At 36.1% G+C, this 19,534-nt stretch overlaps 1 protein-coding gene across 6 annotated transcripts in view; it reads right to left on the bottom strand.

Annotated features, from left to right (window-relative positions):
- Positions 1-19,534, bottom strand: part of PPFIA2 (PTPRF interacting protein alpha 2) — a 503,998-nt gene that overhangs the window by 400,659 nt on the left and 83,805 nt on the right. For all 6 annotated transcript variants that reach the window (XM_045289840.1, XM_045289844.1, XM_045289847.1 and 3 more), the window contains exon 3: positions 9,966-10,019. In XM_045289840.1, the coding sequence (XP_045145775.1) occupies positions 9,966-10,019 (54 nt within the window). The remainder of the gene's footprint in view (positions 1-9,965; positions 10,020-19,534) is intronic.

Genomic DNA, 19,534 nt, shown 5'->3' with positions numbered 1-19,534 from the left:
CTCTATTTCCCTTGATTCTCCTCCTGTCCCACTATCATGCTCAGTCCCCACCAGGATTTCAGCACTTCCTCTTTGTTACATTCCCCTTGATCATTGATATATTTAGTCTTATATTCTGAACATTTATTTTCTCCAATTTAAATATGTAAAATTGTTATTGATCTATGTAATATCAATCTGTCCAGCATCTATGGTTTGAGTTATCCTACATATGGGAAATAAGCAGAAAAATTATTCATAATAAACACCCATTCTTTTTTTTTTCCATTCTTGTCAAATTCATTAGTCATTAATATCTCATCAATTAGTCCCATTCTCCTTCATTCTCATTGCCACACTATGGGCTCATTTTCATCATTTAGTAATTTATTCAACAAAATGTTGATTTTTCTCTTGAGATATTGCTCTTAGTTTTATAGTACAGTGGAATATACAGAAAAGCGAGCACTGTCATCCTCATCATCTCCATTCAATGACCCAAAGAGTCTTCTAACTGGTCTCCTTTCTCTAGACTTTCTACTAATTCACTCTCCACTTTCCAGGAAAGCATTTCTAAAGGAGAGATCTGATAGGCACTCCTATAGAGATCCAAAGACTGCAATGGTTCTTTAGGGCCTTTAGGACTATAACTAATACACATTTTTTCCATGAAATTCTTCATGCTCTTGCTCAACTTAACCCTCCAGCCTGCTATCTCACAGCTAACTCCCATCCTCCTTCTGATCTCATATCCCAGACATACTGGTGGTCTCTCTCTCTTCTTAAGACAGTGGTTCTCAACCTTCCTAATGACACGACCCTTTAATACAGTTCTTCATGTTGTGGTGACCCCCAACCATAAAATTATTTTCATTGCTACTTCATAACTGTAATTTTGCTGCTGTTATGAATTGTAATGTTAATATCTGATATGCAGGATGCATTTTAATTGTTACAAATTAAACATAATTAAAGTATATTGATTAATCACAAAAACAATATGTAAATATAATTCATGAAGTGTCGTTTTACCTCCAATACTGCTGCTTTCAACACAGCAACTGTTCTCTACCCAGCAGCTGCTTTCTACACAATAGCTGATCTCTGCACAGTAGCTGCTCTCTACACATGTGTGACTGGTCCGCATAAGTACAATGTGGCTCCAACCCTGTCACATACATCAGTATTTATACGGGTATGTGTGATGGGGTTGGTGCGATGATGTCATCACACCAGGTGAGTACGTGGGCGTATCTGCATGTGGGTGGTCTCGCGTGGAGAGAGAGAGAGAGAGAGAGAGAGAGAGAGGGGCGCGGTGTCTGGGTTCCTAAAACCATCAGGAATATGTGTTTTCCGATGGTCTTAGGTGACCCTTGTGAAAGGGTTGTTCGACCCCCAAAGGGGTCACGACCCACAGGTGAGAACCGCTGTCTTAAGATGTCATATTCCATCCTCCTTACGTGGCTATCTTAAATGAATCCTACCAAGCAGATATTTATATTCCTTGATTCTATAGTTCCTTCTCATTCCCATTGAATGGAATGTGTGGCCCTCTTACTTCTGTCCCGAAATTTGTTTACCTTATATTATCATTGTTTTTTAATTAGTCTGTTTACCCATATGATAATTTAAGATTTTGTGTATTGTTTACCATTGCACATCTAAGACCTAACCACTTAGCACATAATATACAATCAAATATATATTTAATTCTGAACAGATGAACAGAAAATTAACGAAAATAATATAGCAATGCAAACTTCAGGTTGAAAAGAAATCAAATTAGAATGATCACAATCTGAACCTATATATTTTTAAATTCCTTTTTGTTCTGAAGCAAGTGAGTAGAACATTGGCATTTTAAGAATAAACAAATTAAAGACAATTTGGGAACTTTAAAATTTTAGGATGAATTACATTTTAAAACCAAATAACCTGTTCTAAACCACATTCCCAGGAAACTGAGTTTGTTTTATTTTCTGTGGTATGTTTACCCAAATTGCTAAGAACCATCAGAAAGAACATTAACATGAGAATAGAAAGTACAAAAATATGGAATGTACAATTTTGATTCCACACTGGGGGAAAAAATAATAGAGCTGGAGAATGTTCAGGACAGTGTGTGCATCTAGCCAAAAATAAGAGTTAGAGAGATACTTACTCATTTATCACACTCTAAAAACAAAGATCACATATTCATATTTAGAAAAAGAAAAACAGAATAATTAAGTCCTAAATTCCATAGGAGTAAAATTTACAGGAAACAAACATAAAAACAAGCAAAGAACCATGAAATACCCTCAGTGGCATTCTTACTATAAATTACTGGTGGACAATGAGTTTGACCTGATTTAAACCCCAATAATTATATTTTGTGAAATATTAAGACTCTTCCATATTTGATCAATATATGCTACAATACAAAATTCAAGTATGATTTCATGTAGTTAGGGGGTTAACCATATTCTTAAATGATTTTGTCCCATTAGCCCTAAAAAAGTGTCAGAAATTATAAGAAAGTAAATAGCTAGTGATAATCAGAATTTTAAAAAGAAGGAAAAATCACATCAGGGAATTCCTATTATGAATATTAATAGGTGGGTCTATTTTACTAAATTTAACTATGGTGGCCATGCTGACCTAAATGCCGCTTGTAGATAGAGACTTAAGCTTTCTGAAGACTAATCCTGGTGCCAGACAAGAGCTATGACCAACACCTGCACCACTTGCTCCCCTGCTCAAGAAGGCACAGGGATATCACAAGTTCTACACTGACAGAGCATCTTGACTGTCCGGACACTGGAGCGTATGCTTGGTACTCCATCCGGGTCTTCAGTCTTCAAAGTCCTTGTGGCTACCTGAGGCTGAGTTGCTGATTCTTTTGTCTGGCCTTCCTAAAGGTGGGCCCGTCATTTAATTACCTGGAAAACCCTGATACCTGACAGTTCTTAACTTTGTTTCCCATGCTGATATTGTTAATATTTAAAGATTAAAGCAGTTTGAAAAAGTAGTAGATGAAAGAGCATTATGTAACTTCTCAGGGTTACGGAGTTGATGCAGGCTCAGAGCGTCGCTATTGGACAGAGCAGAACTGCCCCTCTGGGTTTCCAAGGCTGTAACCCTTTATGGAGCAGAAAACTCCCAGCTTACTAGTGATATTTTACCATTTAGAATTATTAATGTAGTTTCTTTTTATTTGTGTATATAAATGTATGCTATGTTCTTACACAGGAGGCTGAAATGTGATCCAGATTTTGTGAATTGGAAACATATGCTGAATGTGAAATGCCTTTGAATGTAATTCTTCAAGGACAATTTAAATTAATGTGTACCTGGTGATGTGGTTAAGGGACTCAGTTGATAACTGAGCACCCACCAGCTGCTCTCTGGGTGAAAGATGTGGCAACCTGCTTCTATAAAGACTTACAACCTTGCAACCTTTTGAAGAAGTTCAACTGTGTCCTTAGGGACACTGTGAGTTGGAATCCGCTTAATAGCAGAGGGTTATTTTTCTCAATGATTGATAGATGGGTTTGTTATTCTAATATAGTTTAGGTATTTATATAAATTTATTTTTATTTATATAAATTTATATTTACTTATATAAATTTTATTTGCATTTACAATTAAATTATATTTTCTGACTTAAGGAAGATGCATCTGGAGTTCTTTTTAGAAGAGTCATTCTAAAACTTCTTGATTTGTCTCTAAAAATCATGAATAAGTAATCCTCTGCACTAGTTGGCTTTTCTAGAAAGCTTACCATGTATTTTTTTTTATATTAATCAAAACTAGATTACTGGAGTTCTTCAAATTTATTCTCACCATATATTCATGAGTATTAATAATGACATTCACAAATTAGACACATAATGTACTATGTACACCTTACTACTGGAAATAGCATAAACCTCACATTTTCCTCAGTATTTCACAAATAATACTGATGTGTAGCCACAGAAAAATCTACAATTTAAAATATATATATAATTTACATATAAAGATGTCTCATTGAGATTTTATTGTAGTGGAAAAGACATTACTCCACAGCCATGGATTTATGTGCGAGAATTTATTCGGTCAATTATGTGTTCTTTTCAATTAGTGAAAATTACAGGACTTTGTATTTTTTCTAATTTAAATTTTGTAATTGATTCCATTTAAAATTTCTACAGAAGATATAATTTTCCAAATAGTGGTATTTTTAAGATCAATTACAAGGGCGTATTTGGAAGAAAACTTATTTAAAATTTCAAATGAATTTAGGCTATATAAAATTTAATCTTTTAGTGTTCCACCTTTAGTGTGAAAATAATGACTTCACTCAAAGTCTTACTTTTAAGTTTGACCAAAGTATCCTGAGATATTATTGTCATTTCACCTTCATATATTGACTGCTTTATTTACATTGAAGCTTTTTTGAGAGCTAAAGAAAATGAATATATGCTCCAGGGAGCTATTTACCAATAGTAGATACCAAATTAATGTGCACTGATGACCCATTAGGAGCCCTGGTCTCACAGTGGTCCTATATTGGGCTGTGATCCAACAGGCCATTAGTTTCGAACCAACAGCTGCTCTATGGGAGGAAGACAGGACTTTCTACTCAGGTCAACAGTTAAAGTCTCAGAAACTCATAGAGCAGTTCTACCCAGCTATATAACATCACTATGAGTCAGCATCAACTCAAGGGGAGTGAGTTTTTTTGTCTGTTTGTTTTTGATGGTCCCTTATATTGCCTAAGGTTATATGTATTCTAAGCTTTTCAGTGATGCTTTCCACTCTTGACGCATTTCGTAAATGAGTACACCCATTGAACTAATGTTCTTGTTGCTAGGAACAATCGAGTCTGTTTCAACCCCAGTGACTCTGCACAACAGAATGAAACTCTGCCCAGTCCTGTGTCATCCACACAAGGATTATGGTTGAGGCCACATTAGAAAATGTAGGCTTTATAAGATACTCATCACTGCAATAGGCCGTGATTAGGAGAGAACTACTAAATTCACCCTATAAATATTTAGTCTAAAGAGAAGACAGCATATTTTTGGATATTCATTTATAGTTTAAATAGTATTATAAATACAAACACACAAGAGGGGGTTTCAAAAAGTGTATGTAAAAATGACATTAAAAGATAATGGAATTTCCTAAGGGTGTGTGTGTGTGTGTGTGTGTGTGTGTGTGTGCGCTCAAAGTTAGTTGGAAAGTTGAACCACCAAGTAGCTTCATAGGAGAAAGACCTAGTAATTTACCTCTGCAAACATTACAGCTTAGAACATTCTATGAAGCAATCCCTCTTTGTCACAGGGGCTCGCAATGACTCAACAGCACCTAACACACACTGCACACATTTTCACTAGCACTAAAAGGGTCCGAAGTTGATAAAGTTTGCCCTCAGGATGTCATCTACCTGTGCCACCTTATTTCCTCCACAAAAGAAAGACTTCTTCCACTAACTGGTCTCATTTACACTCAGTCTTCTATGCAAAGATGCTGCCCTAAAAGGATAAGGCTCCTTTATCTTAAGATACCAATAATGAACTACATCACTAAATGCAGAAGATAAGTTTTTTGTTTTGTTGTCTACAAGCAATACATTCTTTTAAAGTCAAAAAACAACTAACCTCTAACTGCAAAATTCTTCCAGAAATAAGTAAAAGACGAGGGAGGTATTTTAAAGAAAATGGATGTACTCCTTAGTAAAAGTTGAATGCTGTGAACAAGCCTTCTATGTGGCAGCAGGGTGAAATTACATCCCATAAGCAGTCACCTACACTAGTTAAGTATAGAGCTGGCTATAAATCCTGTCACAATACACTTGCTGGATAGATCTAGATTTCATTTTGTTTTATGCTGCAGTGTAATAGGTTCGGGAAATAAACATTAGCAGTTACCTAAAGCCAGTACATTATTCCTACATAAATTTAGAGGATGAATATAAAAAGAAAAAAAATGACTACAATATATTGTTGCGCCCTAATTTAGAAACACCTTAAAGAAGATTAGACAAAATCATGAGATTCATGAATGATGTGAGGGAGAGATGCCACTGAAAGTTTTTTTTTGTTGAATACCCTAGTGTTTTTTAAGGACCCACCCACAGGACCTTAACTTTTCAAGCAACCTAAGCATTCAATGTCTTTCGAATAGGAGGTGTTTAGGTAAAGTACAACTAAATTTGGATTGCATTTGGCTCTGCATGTTTCTTATTAAAGCACTCCATGCTAAGTGTAAAGCAAAGGGTGACTTTAGAATTATGTATTGACTGTGGAAATTAGTTGAGTCTGTTGGTTTGTTTTAACTTTAGATCTATACAATGATCTCATGTTTGTACTTCAAACAGAGTGTCATAAGATACTATCTGATGAAGACCTCAGGGAACACCAAAAATAGAGTTTGTGGCCAAAGTGTGGCGTACCATCAGACTGGACAGGAAAACACTCTTAAAGGTCAACAAACAGTCTTGGAACTATTTATAGGCTTTTCTTTTAATTTTGCCATTGGGTTTTTTGTTCCGTTTTGTTTGTTTTCTTTTGTGGCTTGGTTTTGCGCTGTCTTGTTTTTGTGCTTATTGTTGTCTCTACAATGTCTATCTAGATAATATGGGCAACATAAACAATCCCAAAGAGAAAACCGTGGCTCAAAGCTTCCAGGAAGACATAGGATAGGGGAAGGTGGGGGAAAGGAAGTGGGTGTTAAAAAATCCAGGGACAAGGGAACAACAAGTGATCTAAAATTGATGGTGAAGAGGGTGTAGGATGCCTGGTGGAACTTGATCAAAGGCAATGTAACTGAGAGGAATTAATGAAACCCTAATGAATGCTAAACATGATAATGAGACAAGAGGAAAGGAAAAGGAAATGGAAGAAAGAAGTAGGCAGCAAATTGGCATTTATAGAGGCCTAAATACAGGCATGTATAAATGTAAATATATTTATATGTAATGATACGGAAATAGATCTATGTACATATATTTACATGTTAAGTATCAATGTAGCAGAAGGACATTGAGCCTTTACTCAAGTATTCTCTCAACACAAGAACACTTTGTTCTATTAACCTGGCATTCCGTGATGCTCAGCTTCTTGACACAATTGCTGAAGATAAAATAGGTGCATAAGCAAATGTCGTGAAGAAAGCCAATGGTGCCCAGCTATTAAAATATATAGCATCTGGTGTCTTAAAGTCTTGAAGATAAACAAGTGGTTATCTAGCAGAAAAGCAACAAAGTCCACATAGAAGAAGCACACCACCCTGTGAGATCATGAGGTGTCAATGGTACCAGGTATCAGACATAAAGGACACAGAACAAAAAAATCATATCAATATGAATGAGGGGGAGGGCAGAGTGGAGACCCAAAAACCATCTGTAGACAATTGGGACATCACCTTACAAAAGGATCACAGGAAGAGACAAGCCAGGCAGGGTACAGTATAGCACCAATGAAACATACAAGTTTCCTTTAGTTCTTTAATGCTTCCTCCCCCCATTATGACCCCAATTCTACCTTAAAAATCCAGCTAGACCAGAGGGTGTACACTGGTACAAATAAGAGTTGAAAACACAGGGAATCCAGGACAAAGAAGCCCCTCAGGACCAATCATGAGAGTATTGATACTAGGAGGGTAAGGGGATGGTGGGAGGAGAAAGGGGGAACCATTCACCATGATCTACATATAACCCCCTCCCAGGGGGACAGACAACAGGAAAGTGGGTGAAGGGAGACATCAGTCAGTGTAAGAAATAAAAAAATAATAATTTATGAATTACTAAGGGTTTGTGAGGGAGGGACAAAATGAGGAGGTGATACCAAGGGCTCAAGTAGAAAGAAAATGTTTTGGAAAAGATAATGGCAACAAATGTACAAATGTGCTTGACACATGGATGGATGGATGGATTCTGATAAGAGCTGTACGAGCCCCCAGTAAAATGATTTTTTAAAAAAGAAATATTATCTGAATCACTGTTCTCTGAAATTAGACATCATCACAGAAAGAGCAGTAACATCCCAAAATACCAAAATCAATCTCTTCTTTTTGATTAAAAATGATATTCATTTAAAATGACAAATACTTTTTCCCTTAATTTTCTAAGTGTCCTGGAATGTGTGAGAAAAATCACCAATATCAAGAATCTCCATCCCAGTGGCAAAAAGATGGAAAGAACTGAAAGTCCCACGAGTAGAAGAATGCCTAAAGAATGTAGACACATACATACAAGGATACTCCAACATACTGACGAATAATGGTGAGTCTGTAAAGTACCTCACAACATGGATGGACTTGGAGGACATTATGCTCAGGGAAATGCAGTTGGCCAATATTGTATGATACTACCAAGACAAAAAGTCAAGTAAAAGTTTTCACGTTAAAAGAAACATTATTTGATGGGTACCAGAGGTAGGTGGGGAAAGTAAGGGAAGATACTTGCTAGATCATAGACAAGTGTTAACTGTGATGAAAGAGATGGTAGCATACAATAAGTGGAGTTGTCAAAAAATGATGGAGGCAAGGAAAGACGCTGGGAGATGTTTAAGGCAAGAATAAAAGGCAACAGAGCTAAATATTATCATGTACAAGTAGGTGAATATACACAAGCTCAACATATATATTATTTTATATAATAATTGTATGTGTTATAGTAATTACATGCAATCATTAGTTATATGTAAATGATATGATTATATGTGTGTGTGTTTACCTTTATTGCAAATACATTCATGAATTTGGTGGAGGATACAAGGATACAAGGGACAAAGTTATGAAAACAACTTGGACATAATAACCAAGCTCCTTGAAGGAAATGAGCCACTGAGGTTGGGGAATCAGGACCAGAGTATCAGGACACAGCAAAGTCAACTGACATAACATAATTCACAAAAATAATGTTCTAAATCCTACTTTGGTGGAAAGTGCCTGGGATCATAAATGAGAAGCCATCTAAGGTACAACCATTACTCTCTCTCTCATTATAAATAAAATAAGAAAGGTCAACATTTAAAGCATATAGAAACAGTGGGTGCAATTGACTAATGAACCACCAAACACCACTCCCCACCACCTGGAGACCATGAAAACTAGATGGCTCCCAGTGACCAGTGCCCACTACTGTGAAAGGGATCACATAAAAAATTATAAAGAGGATAAAAAAGGTGTAACACAACTTGGAATTACCAAAATGATCAGCCTACTGGTTGAATAGAGGCGGGTGGAACCCTCAAGACTGTGGGCCTTAATAAACCCTTCAAGCCTAGAACTAAACGCACTGGTGCCTAAAAGTTCCTCCTAATAATAGGTCTACAAGGGGTACAATGACTCTAGTGAAGTACATAAATCTTAAAATAATCAGTCATTGAAGAGCAGGGGCAGCATTTACCGAAAGAAAAAGTTCATAAATATTAGAAAAGGAGTTCGAATGGACACAGGACAGGCACACGGAGAGGAAATAGGCTAAGTCATGTCACATTGCGCTGATTGCAATGAATGAGATGAAACAACATGTGGATCAATTATTGAGTATAAATCGGATGATATATTCTGTAAACTTCCACAATAAAACATGTTTAAAAGGAATACCACTGACATCAAAGGCCTATTTTTTCTTATTAACTAGATAATATAATGTACCTCAAATCATACACTCATCTTTAGAATGGTAAATGCTCGAGTTCCAAAAAGGCTTTAACTTCTGTAGTAACAATTAATATGACATAAAGTACTAAAGTCTTCAGGTAAAGTTTTTGTTTTTAAATTTAGTGCCAACAAATAAGAGAAAAGTGTTTTAAGCTTATTAAAACTTTTTAAAACATCAAACTACACCTCACAGCAATTCACATTTTTTATGTTTGTAGTTAGAGCAAAATCTATATTTCAGAACAATATTTATATATGGTACATAAGAAAATTAGTATACCAGTAGCTGATTATCTGATATGTGTAAAATTACATTTGTCAAGTTAAATGTAATGAAGAATCTAACTTACCGGTGGATCAGTCCCCTTAGAGCCAGTCAAACCTCCTGTTAGGGATTCGATATCCTGAAAAGGGGAGAGGTATGGATTATAAAACACTACTCAACAACAAGGAGAATCCCCCAGCCCTACAGAGTGCTATTTTCTTTCACTGCATAGTTAAGGAATCTCAGCCATTATTATTTTAGATAATCTTGCCCACTCAAACCTACTGCCATCAAGGCCATGCTAATCACATCGACCCTTTAGGGACAGGTTAGAATTGCTCTTGTGAGTTTCAGAGACCATAACTTTTCATGGTTGTAGAAAGTCACATCGTTCGCCGTCAGAATAGCTGGTAGTTTGGAACTGGAGACCACCAGGGCTCTCTTTCATGCACACTAATGATATACAAATAATGATACCTGTATATAAGTACTTAAATAGTTCTTTCTCTCAGAACACTGTAAAATGACTAATAACAATTGAAATATGCAAAGAAAATGGTTCTCAGTGGTAAAGCTGATACCTTGGTCTCTGAGGAACAGAAGGGACAGCGGAACATAAAGATTTTCTTTAATATAAATACAATATTAAGTTTTATTCTCAAGAATAGTAATTCTATGGAAGATACCTATCTGTAAAGATTAATTATTTATGAATCATTATAGTTCTGTGAACAGAAAAAGAAAACAAAAAGATACATAGATAAATTAGCTATTGTTTTAAAAAGAAAAACAGTGTCTTGAACCAGTTATCACCTGAAATCAGGCTTGAATCATGATTATAGCAGTTAAAGTTATAGCAAAAGGTGAGATGAGTGATGTTGTCCACAACAAAATAAGTATGTGTCCTGAGTAGAAGGCAAAAACAACTTGTCTTTCATCAGTTAGCAGAATCCAGGAGTTCTAATTTTACCAATCATAGGGTTTTTCAAAGAAAAGCTAGAATTCCAGATTTTTAAAGGAACATTTCCCAAGTTTTAACTATTTGAATCTAATTTAATTTTTAAAACCTCCAACATACACATACATCCTCAAATGAGAAGAACGATCATGGTCTGGGATTCTGTGCCAAGTGTGCTGAACAGAATTTCAGCGCTACAATGTGATACAGGTCCTTTCCTATGAGCCTGGTCACATTTTATGTGTGCCAATCAGTTGAAAGGGCAAGGGTGAAGAATTTGAGGAAAACTGTAGTAAGACGTACAAGATAAAAGAAAACTTAGTAAAGATTGAAATTGGGGAAAAAATTAAATACTGTGATCAGAGCAACAGCCATCATTTTGAAACTATTAAGAGGACTTATGCTACTAATTCACTTGGGACCTAATCACATCATGATTAGCCCTGCATTTCCAAAACAGGACTCTTAAAACAATCTGTGGCCAAAATGCGTATGCAAAGGAAACATCAAATCCAGGAAGGGGGTGAGAGGGGATGGTGTGATCCAAGTTTGCAGCTGAAGATGCTGTCTTTGCACAGGTTCTTAATGGGTGATAGATTTCTTCATGAATATTTTATTAAGGATCACAAATGGCAAAGAAACCACAAGAAATGCTTTCCAAGAAAAGCATGTCATCTTTAAAAGTCCTATTGTGAAGAGTTCTTGCTATTAAAAATATGATGTCTCGGGTTTCAAATTTTTTTTTAACTTCAAAGATTTCACGGTAGTCAAAGTCCTAAGGCAAATAAATAATAATAATAATTAAAATATAAGTGTTAAAATCATTAGCATCATCTTTTGTTTTTAACACAATGAGTGAAAGACAAATGAACTATGTATTCATGCCTTTAAACTGGATCCAGTGATTACTCTTGTTCTTTTTATTCATTCAATTGAAAAACAACATTTTGAGCTTATGTTCCATTTTCAGTATAAGCTGAACGGAATGTCCTACTTGGATGGAGGCCCAATTTACATGTGACTTACTTCTGGATGCAAAAAGACATTATTCAGGTGTGAATACTGAACAGAGTATGCAAGAATGCATTTTTATTGTAAAATCAATAAGTGAATTAAATAAGTCCTTTAAAGAACTCCAAGCATCTGCATTGCTATGTTGTTGGTGTTGTTCTTTGGGGCTATCTAGTGGCTCCGACTCATAGAGAGCCTGTGCACAAATGAACCAAACATGACATGATCCTGCACCATCCGCACAACTGTTTCTATGCCTACGCCCACTGATGCAGCATCACTATATAGATTGAAAATGATCACTGGAAATGAGTCAAGTGTTGTGATGACTGTTCTATAAAAGTTGCAAAATATAAGTGAAGCCTTTGGCAAACCTATCTATCATATTTAAATGTCATTTTATATGAACAACAAAAAACTAAACCCATTGCTGTCCAGTCCATCACAAGTTAAAACTCCTATGGAACAGAGCAGAACGACCCCATGGTTCCACAAAGACTGCAATCTTCGTGGCAACAGGCAGCCACAGCATTCGCCAAGAAGCAGCTGGTGCGTTCAAACTGCTGGCCTTTCAGTGAGCAGGCAAGTGCATAACCACTGCACCACCAGGGCTCCTACAAGAAACCTCAGCACCACCACTGTCATTGAGTGCATTCTGACTCATATGTGACCCTATACGGAGTTTCCAAGGTTGTAAACCTTTACAGGATATTAAGCTTCAACAGTTAGTGGGTTCAAACTGCTCACTTTCTGGTTATAAGCCCAATGCATAGCTGAATACATTACTAGGACTCCACAAGAAGAAACAGAGATATAAAAAAGTAGAGCTGTTGGCATGTTAGAAATGTATTTTTAAAATAATTTTTGACACCTAAGTTAGGTGTTCAAATCTACCAGGCATTCTGGGGAAGATACTTGAGGCTCTCTGCTCCTGTAGAGAATTACAGTCTTCAGAACCCTGCAGTGGCTCACTGAGTCAGAATTAACACAATCGCAGTGAGTTTGTTTTTGATAGGTTTTATCATAATTGGGTTATTAGTTGGACTAGGACATTTAAAACTGTTATTTTTATTACAGGCCAGAATTAGTTACAGAATTTATTTAACTGTATTGTATACTATGTACTTACCAATCACTTAGGCTTAATGGCAAGTAAAAAGGAGCTAATCCTTACCAATTTTTGGCTACATGCTTTATATATATTATCCATTACATCAAACTTTTACATTTAATTATCTCTCTTCTAACTTAAAAGGCAAAGTTAGTTTATATAACATTTAATATAGTTATTAATAGAGATATATAATATCTTTGTGTGATGCCAAAATTTCCACTTTTTAATAAAGTTATAGAAAATTGATTCTACCATAATTCCCTCATGCTCTTGCAAATATCCCACATGGGTTACATACCAAAAGAACAAAAAGACACACACACAAAAAACCCCCAACTTTTAAGTTGATTCCTAATCATAGTGACACGATATAGTATTTCTGAAACTTAAACCTCTATGAAAGCAATTGACATCATCTTTCTCTCACCATTGGCGATAAAACGAAACTCAAACTCCAAGCTCAACTGCTATGAAGTTGTAACCTACTACCCCACCTGAGCTCCCCATTGGTGATACAGGCAAGGGTAACCCAGAGGTCGACTTAAATCTTGCTTAAGCAATCTATCAAACTGCAGCAGCTAATGAAATCTACCCAAAACCAAACTCACTGCCATCGCGTCTTCCCACATATTTTACTTTCCATATATTTTCACCTTCTATATAATTTTAGTTACTACCATGGTTCAAATATTATATATCATAAGGATATAATTGATGTGAATGTTGGACTTTGAATACAGAAGATCAAAGAAATCAATGTAATTGAATTATGGTTGCGGTGAAAAAAAATATTGAAAGTGCCATGAGCTACCAAAGAACAAGCAAATCTGTCTTGGAAGAAATATAGTAAAATGCTTCTGAGAGCAAGGCTGGTGAGACTTCACCTTGGCCATACTTTGGACATGTTGTCAGGAGAGACCAGTCCCTGGAGAAGAACATCATGTAGGTAAAGTAGACAGACAGTGATAAAAGGAAGATCCTCAGCAAGGTGAGTTGACAGTGGCTGCAACAATGGACTCCAATGTAAAACACTGGCGCAAGAGCAGGCAGCATTTTCTTCAGTTGTACCTAGGGTCACTGTGAGTGGGAACCGACTCAGACTTGGTGGCACTTAACACAACAACATATGCTAATGACCACTTGATTTATATCTTCAGCCTCAACTTATTCTCTGATTCAGAGGTATACATATATATATAGCCTAATTCAATTCTCCACATAAATGTTACCACAACTATCTAAACCTTAATAATGTGAAATGAAAGTCCTGATTTCCACTTTTTCACAATTCCTGATCATTCCTGAAAAGGTCCCTTTTCCTGTGCTATTTTCATATTATTAAATATCCTATTATTCATAAGTTTCTTAGGTCGAAACTCATAAGAAATTCCAACTAGTTATATCGCAAGCATATGGCATGAGTTGGAATACTGCTTTCCATCTACCTTCAAATCCCAATCTACCACTAGCTGCCCCATAAACTAAAGAAACAGGTAACTAACTGTTGTCCTTCCTTCTACCTTTGTCCATCTCCTTCTCTCAGATGTTCCCCACAAAGAACCCAGAAATATCTACTCAGAAGGTAAATTAGATTAGATTACTTCACTAAGCAAGCCCCCCAGTATTCTACCATCCATTTTAGAGCTCTAACAGAAACATAGTATGATGCTCTGCAATTCTCTGCATGATCTCACGTTTGACTATCTCTCTCAGATCATCTTTTGTCATTCTCTTTCTTTCACCTGCCACACAGCCCATTTTTGCCAATTCTGTTTCAAAAACAGTACTAATATGGCTCCTATCCCTGGGACTTTCCACAAGCCCCCCTCCCTTGTACTTTTTAGATAACCTCCTATTTAATGCACTCACTTCATTGAAATTTAAGTTTAAATATCACATCCTCATAGTACCTTCCTTAATTTTCTAAATCAGAAAGTGTTCCAACCAGAAAGACACAGAAGCTCCGCCTTTATAAAAGTGTGATTAATGAAGGATTATGTACATAGGTAGGTATAGCTTAAGCGAATCAGGTAAATGATGAAACAGAAGAGTATGTGAAAGTTGTAGCTCTCCTAAGCATAAAGGAGCAAGATGAAAAAACTATTTTGTTAAGAGTCCAATAAGAGATGAGCACATATCATCAGCCTCTAGAATGTTTCACTACTTTGTAAGAGCTCAACGCTTCACTATATAAATAGTTCAATATTCACTAGATAGATGAATGATTGACTGAATGAGTGAATAAAGCATGATATTCCACATCTATATGTGACAAAACTTAAGTTCAGAGTATATACATGTTGAAATCAAGTGTTTCTCATTTTGATATAAGGTATGGCTTCGAAACTGTGACTCACGGCAACAGTGTCTTGTATGACAAATGTTTGTAGAACGTCTGAATGAGCAAACTAATGAACGACTTGCCCAAGTTCAAACATCTGGCGAATTCTGGAAAGATGCCTCGAGACCCTAAGTGCTCCAACTACAAACCCAGTGCACTTCCTATTCTATTATGCAAACAGTAATAAGCATCCTTCTAGAAGAAAAGCCCTCAACTCTTAGCACCTGATCTTCATGCAGTACATTTTTATATTCCTGAGTTTCTAGTTTATAAGAAAAAAACATACAAAGTAATTTAAAATCAAGAAACCACATGTTAAAGTTACCTTCTCGTGAAATCCTATCAATACTTCAATCAATTCAAATATTCAAACCTAAAATCTTAATCACAATATTTTGAATAAATCAATACATAAGAATATTACCTAATTCCTGTGCCTCGTATTCATGAACAGCTCAAACACATTATACTAAATATTAATGTTTCCTTTTATGTAAATTCTCAGACTGTAGGTTCATACCACTATGAATATGTCATAGAACAAAACTTTTTAATCATTCCGTTTTTCACGTAATCCTTAATGGAAACAATCTTTCATTAGAGAACACCAGCTCCTCGAGGCAAGCATCCAAATAATGAAGCTGAATTTGTTAATGAGGCATCTCTCTCCCCTACCAGACTTCAGCGGTTAGTGTTTCCTGGGCAACTGTACAGGGTACATTTCCTGGGAGGCAAAAAAGAAGCAAGAGACACACACAAACCGATATTATAAATTGTCTTTCTTATGGAAAGTAAAATGAACCTCTTTAGTCATTGTTTATATGAATAAAAGAGAAATTTCTAGACTTTGGTTTTGAGCATGATTCAGCTCAAATCTGAATCTGCTCTATGCCATATAGTTCATCTTTAAAAAAGAAAGATTAAGTATCTCCTAAGATTAGCTTCTCCTGTTATGCTGAACATAAAGGACATGAGAGGAGGACACCAGACGATGCCCTAGTTTCCAAAGGGTTATGAATCTAACACAAATCCAACAAAAAATAATTTTAAAAAACACATTGTATACATATTAAGCATGAACCACTACACAGAACTGACATACTGAATCCCGAGATTTGAATGATCGTTGACTGCTCTGTGGACTCAAGGTTCTTGCATCCTGTGAGCAGGACATCAGGAAGAAGTCTGAGAAGGAAAGCATTGAAACTGCACAACTAGTACATTACATATGGTGACAGGACCTTTGAGTAGTTCAGAATGCTAGAACTGTATTTGGGTTTTGAATTCCGACACAATTAGGCAAATCTATCCGAGGAAGTTCTGATAATTAGCAATTACTCAGCGTTTACTATGGCAAACACTATGCTAAAAGCTCTATCCCTCACTAAGCAGTATTCTACCTCTCTGGTTATTAGGTGGCATCTAGTTGGTTCCAACAACACCTCGTACAACAGCATGAAACGTTTTCTAGTCCTGTGCCATGCTCACCACTGTGGTTATGTTTGAGCGCAATGTTGCAGCTACTGTGTCAAGTCATCAAGAACCTTCCTCCTTCTCCCTCTCCCTCTGGTTTCCAAAACCACAAATCACACTGCCATCCAGTTGGTGCCCACTTGGAGTGACCCTGTGGACATAGTGGAACTGCTCCTGTGGCTTCCAAGGCTTCAGTTCTTTAGGGGAACATTCCTGCAGAGTGGCTGAGGGGTTCAAAACATGCTACCACTAAACGTGATGCTGTGCTCCGGGGCCAACATTCTTTGCCAGCACCATTATTGACAAGCATCAGTTCTTCCATGATCTCCCTTATTCATTGACCACGTTCACATGCATATCAAGCCATTGAAAATGCCATGGCTTGGTTCACCTTAGTAACTCAAAGTGATATCTTTGCCCTTTAACAATTTAAAGAGGTCTTGCTCAACTGATTTGCCCAATGAAATACATCCTTTGATTTCTTGATTCTTGCTATCAAAAGCATTGTTTGTGGATCCACATAAAGTTGAATCCTTGATAACCTAAATCTTTTCACTATTTATATGTTTCTTGGTTCCGTTGTGATTTATTTTTAAATATTGAGTTGTGATCCATACTAAAGACTATGTTTTAAAATATTAATTAGCAAGTGTTTCAAGTCATTTTTGCTTTCAGCAAGCAAGATTGGGTTCTCTACCTATAACTGGTTGTTCATAAGTCTTACTCCAAGTCTTACTCATAAAATCCAGCTTCTCCAATTATTTGTTCAGCATATAATTTAAGTATAGTGAAAAGATACAATGCTGATGCATACCTCTCCTTATTTAAAACCACACAGTAACTTCTTGTTTTGTTCCAATGACTTCCAATTGGTCTATATATAGGTTTTTCATGAACACAACTAAGTGTTTGGAATTTCCATTGTTTGCAATGTTATTCATTGCTGTTATTGTGGGTAGGTGCCATTGTGTTAATTTCAACTCCTAGAATCCCTATGTATAACAATGAAAACACTGCCCAGTTCAGTACCATCTTTATAATCGTCCCTATGTTTAATCCCATATTTGCAATTCATCTCGTCAAGGGCCTTCCTCTTTTCCACTTCCCCTCTGCTTTCCCAAGCATGATGTCCTTCTCCAAGGACTGGTCTCTCCTGATCATATGTCCAATGTACCTGAGATAAGTATTTCCATCTTGCCTCTAAAGAGCATTCTGACTGTATTTCTTCCAAAACAGATCTTTCATTCTCCAAGAATTGATGAAATTTTTCAACAAGATGATGAAGCACTAGAAGCACACATTCATCTATGCCAAAACATATGGAAGACAGCTAATTGTCCAAATGACTGGAAGAGATCATTTTGTACCCATTCCAAAGAAAGACGACACAACAGAATGTGCAAATTATAGAACAATGTCACTGATATCACATGCCAAGTAAACTTTTGTTGAAGATCTTTCAACAACAATTGCACCAGTACATTGACTGGGAGCTGCCAGATGTTCATGGAATATTCAGAAGAGGATGTGGAATAAGGATTATTACTGATGATGTTAGTTGGGTCTTGACTAAAAGTAGAAAATACCAGAACAATGTTTACTTGTGTCTCATTGACTATGCAAAGGCATTTGACTGTATGGTTCATAACAAACTATGGATAGCCTTGTGAAAAAATGGGAATTCCAAGACACTTATTTTTTCTTATATGGAACCTGTACATGGATCAAGAGGCAGTTGTGTGAATAGAACAAGGGAACACTACATGGTTTAAAATTAGGAAAGGTGTGTGTCAAAGTTGTATTTTATCATCATTTTGATTCAAACTGTATGCTGAGCGAATCATTAGAGAAATAGGATTATATGAAAAAAGATTATCCATTAGCTATTATTAGTTCCTCCATTTTCAAGATGTTCAAATTGGGTCTTTGAAATTTAAAAGACTTAACAAAGGTCACACAACTAATTAGTGTTCAAACCATACTGGCTAACTCTATAGAAAATAATTTTTAACAAATATGATTTATTGTATACACTGAAATGTGGAGAAAACAGATATTATGCAATATTTAATGAAGAAGAAATGAAAATTCAATGAGGATATTTCTGAGAGGGTCTGGTATTCTATGCTTAGAGGAACAATATCCCATTTAAAACTACAAATATGAGCGTTAATGCCATTGAAACCAGCATAAAACTATAATTCCAAAGATATAGTCTATATCTTTGCATTTAAAAGGTATTCTACCAAACACAAACCTAAATAGGGAATCCAATGAACATTAAGGAAATAAGTGTGCCAATGCTATATGGAATATGGTTTTCTGAAGAAAATACCAAAGATATTTAAAATTATTTTTCATGCAGTGCCTTCTTTGAAGCACGGTGTGTGTGCTGTTTGCTAATTTTCCTTTTTTATTCCTTTTCATAAACAATTTTCTTTACCTTGTTCCTATTCCATGTGTGAAGTGATAAATGGAACTGTTATCTCTAGGTACTGTTTTACTCTCTGTCTTTACTCTTTGTCAACTCTTACATGTTAACAGGAGCCCTGATAGCATAGTGCTTCCACATTGGTAATCACAGGGTCAACAGTTCGAAACTACCAGCCGCTTCTTGGAGAAAGGAGGTTTTCTACTTTCACAAAGAGTTAAAGTATCAGAAACCCAGGGCGGCAGTTTTACCCGGTCCTCTAGGGTCACTTTATGTCGACTTGAAGGCATGTGTTCGTTCTCATTTAAATCATATGTCACCTCCCA

Source organism: Echinops telfairi, unplaced genomic scaffold (assembly GCF_000313985.2).
Source record: "Echinops telfairi isolate 266 unplaced genomic scaffold, ASM31398v2 ScPeMD7_2;HRSCAF=8, whole genome shotgun sequence".
In the NCBI taxonomy this organism is placed as follows: Eukaryota; Metazoa; Chordata; class Mammalia; order Afrosoricida; family Tenrecidae; genus Echinops; species Echinops telfairi.
Note: the sequence above shows the minus strand (reverse complement) of the source record. Positions and strands in the feature narration are given on the sequence as shown.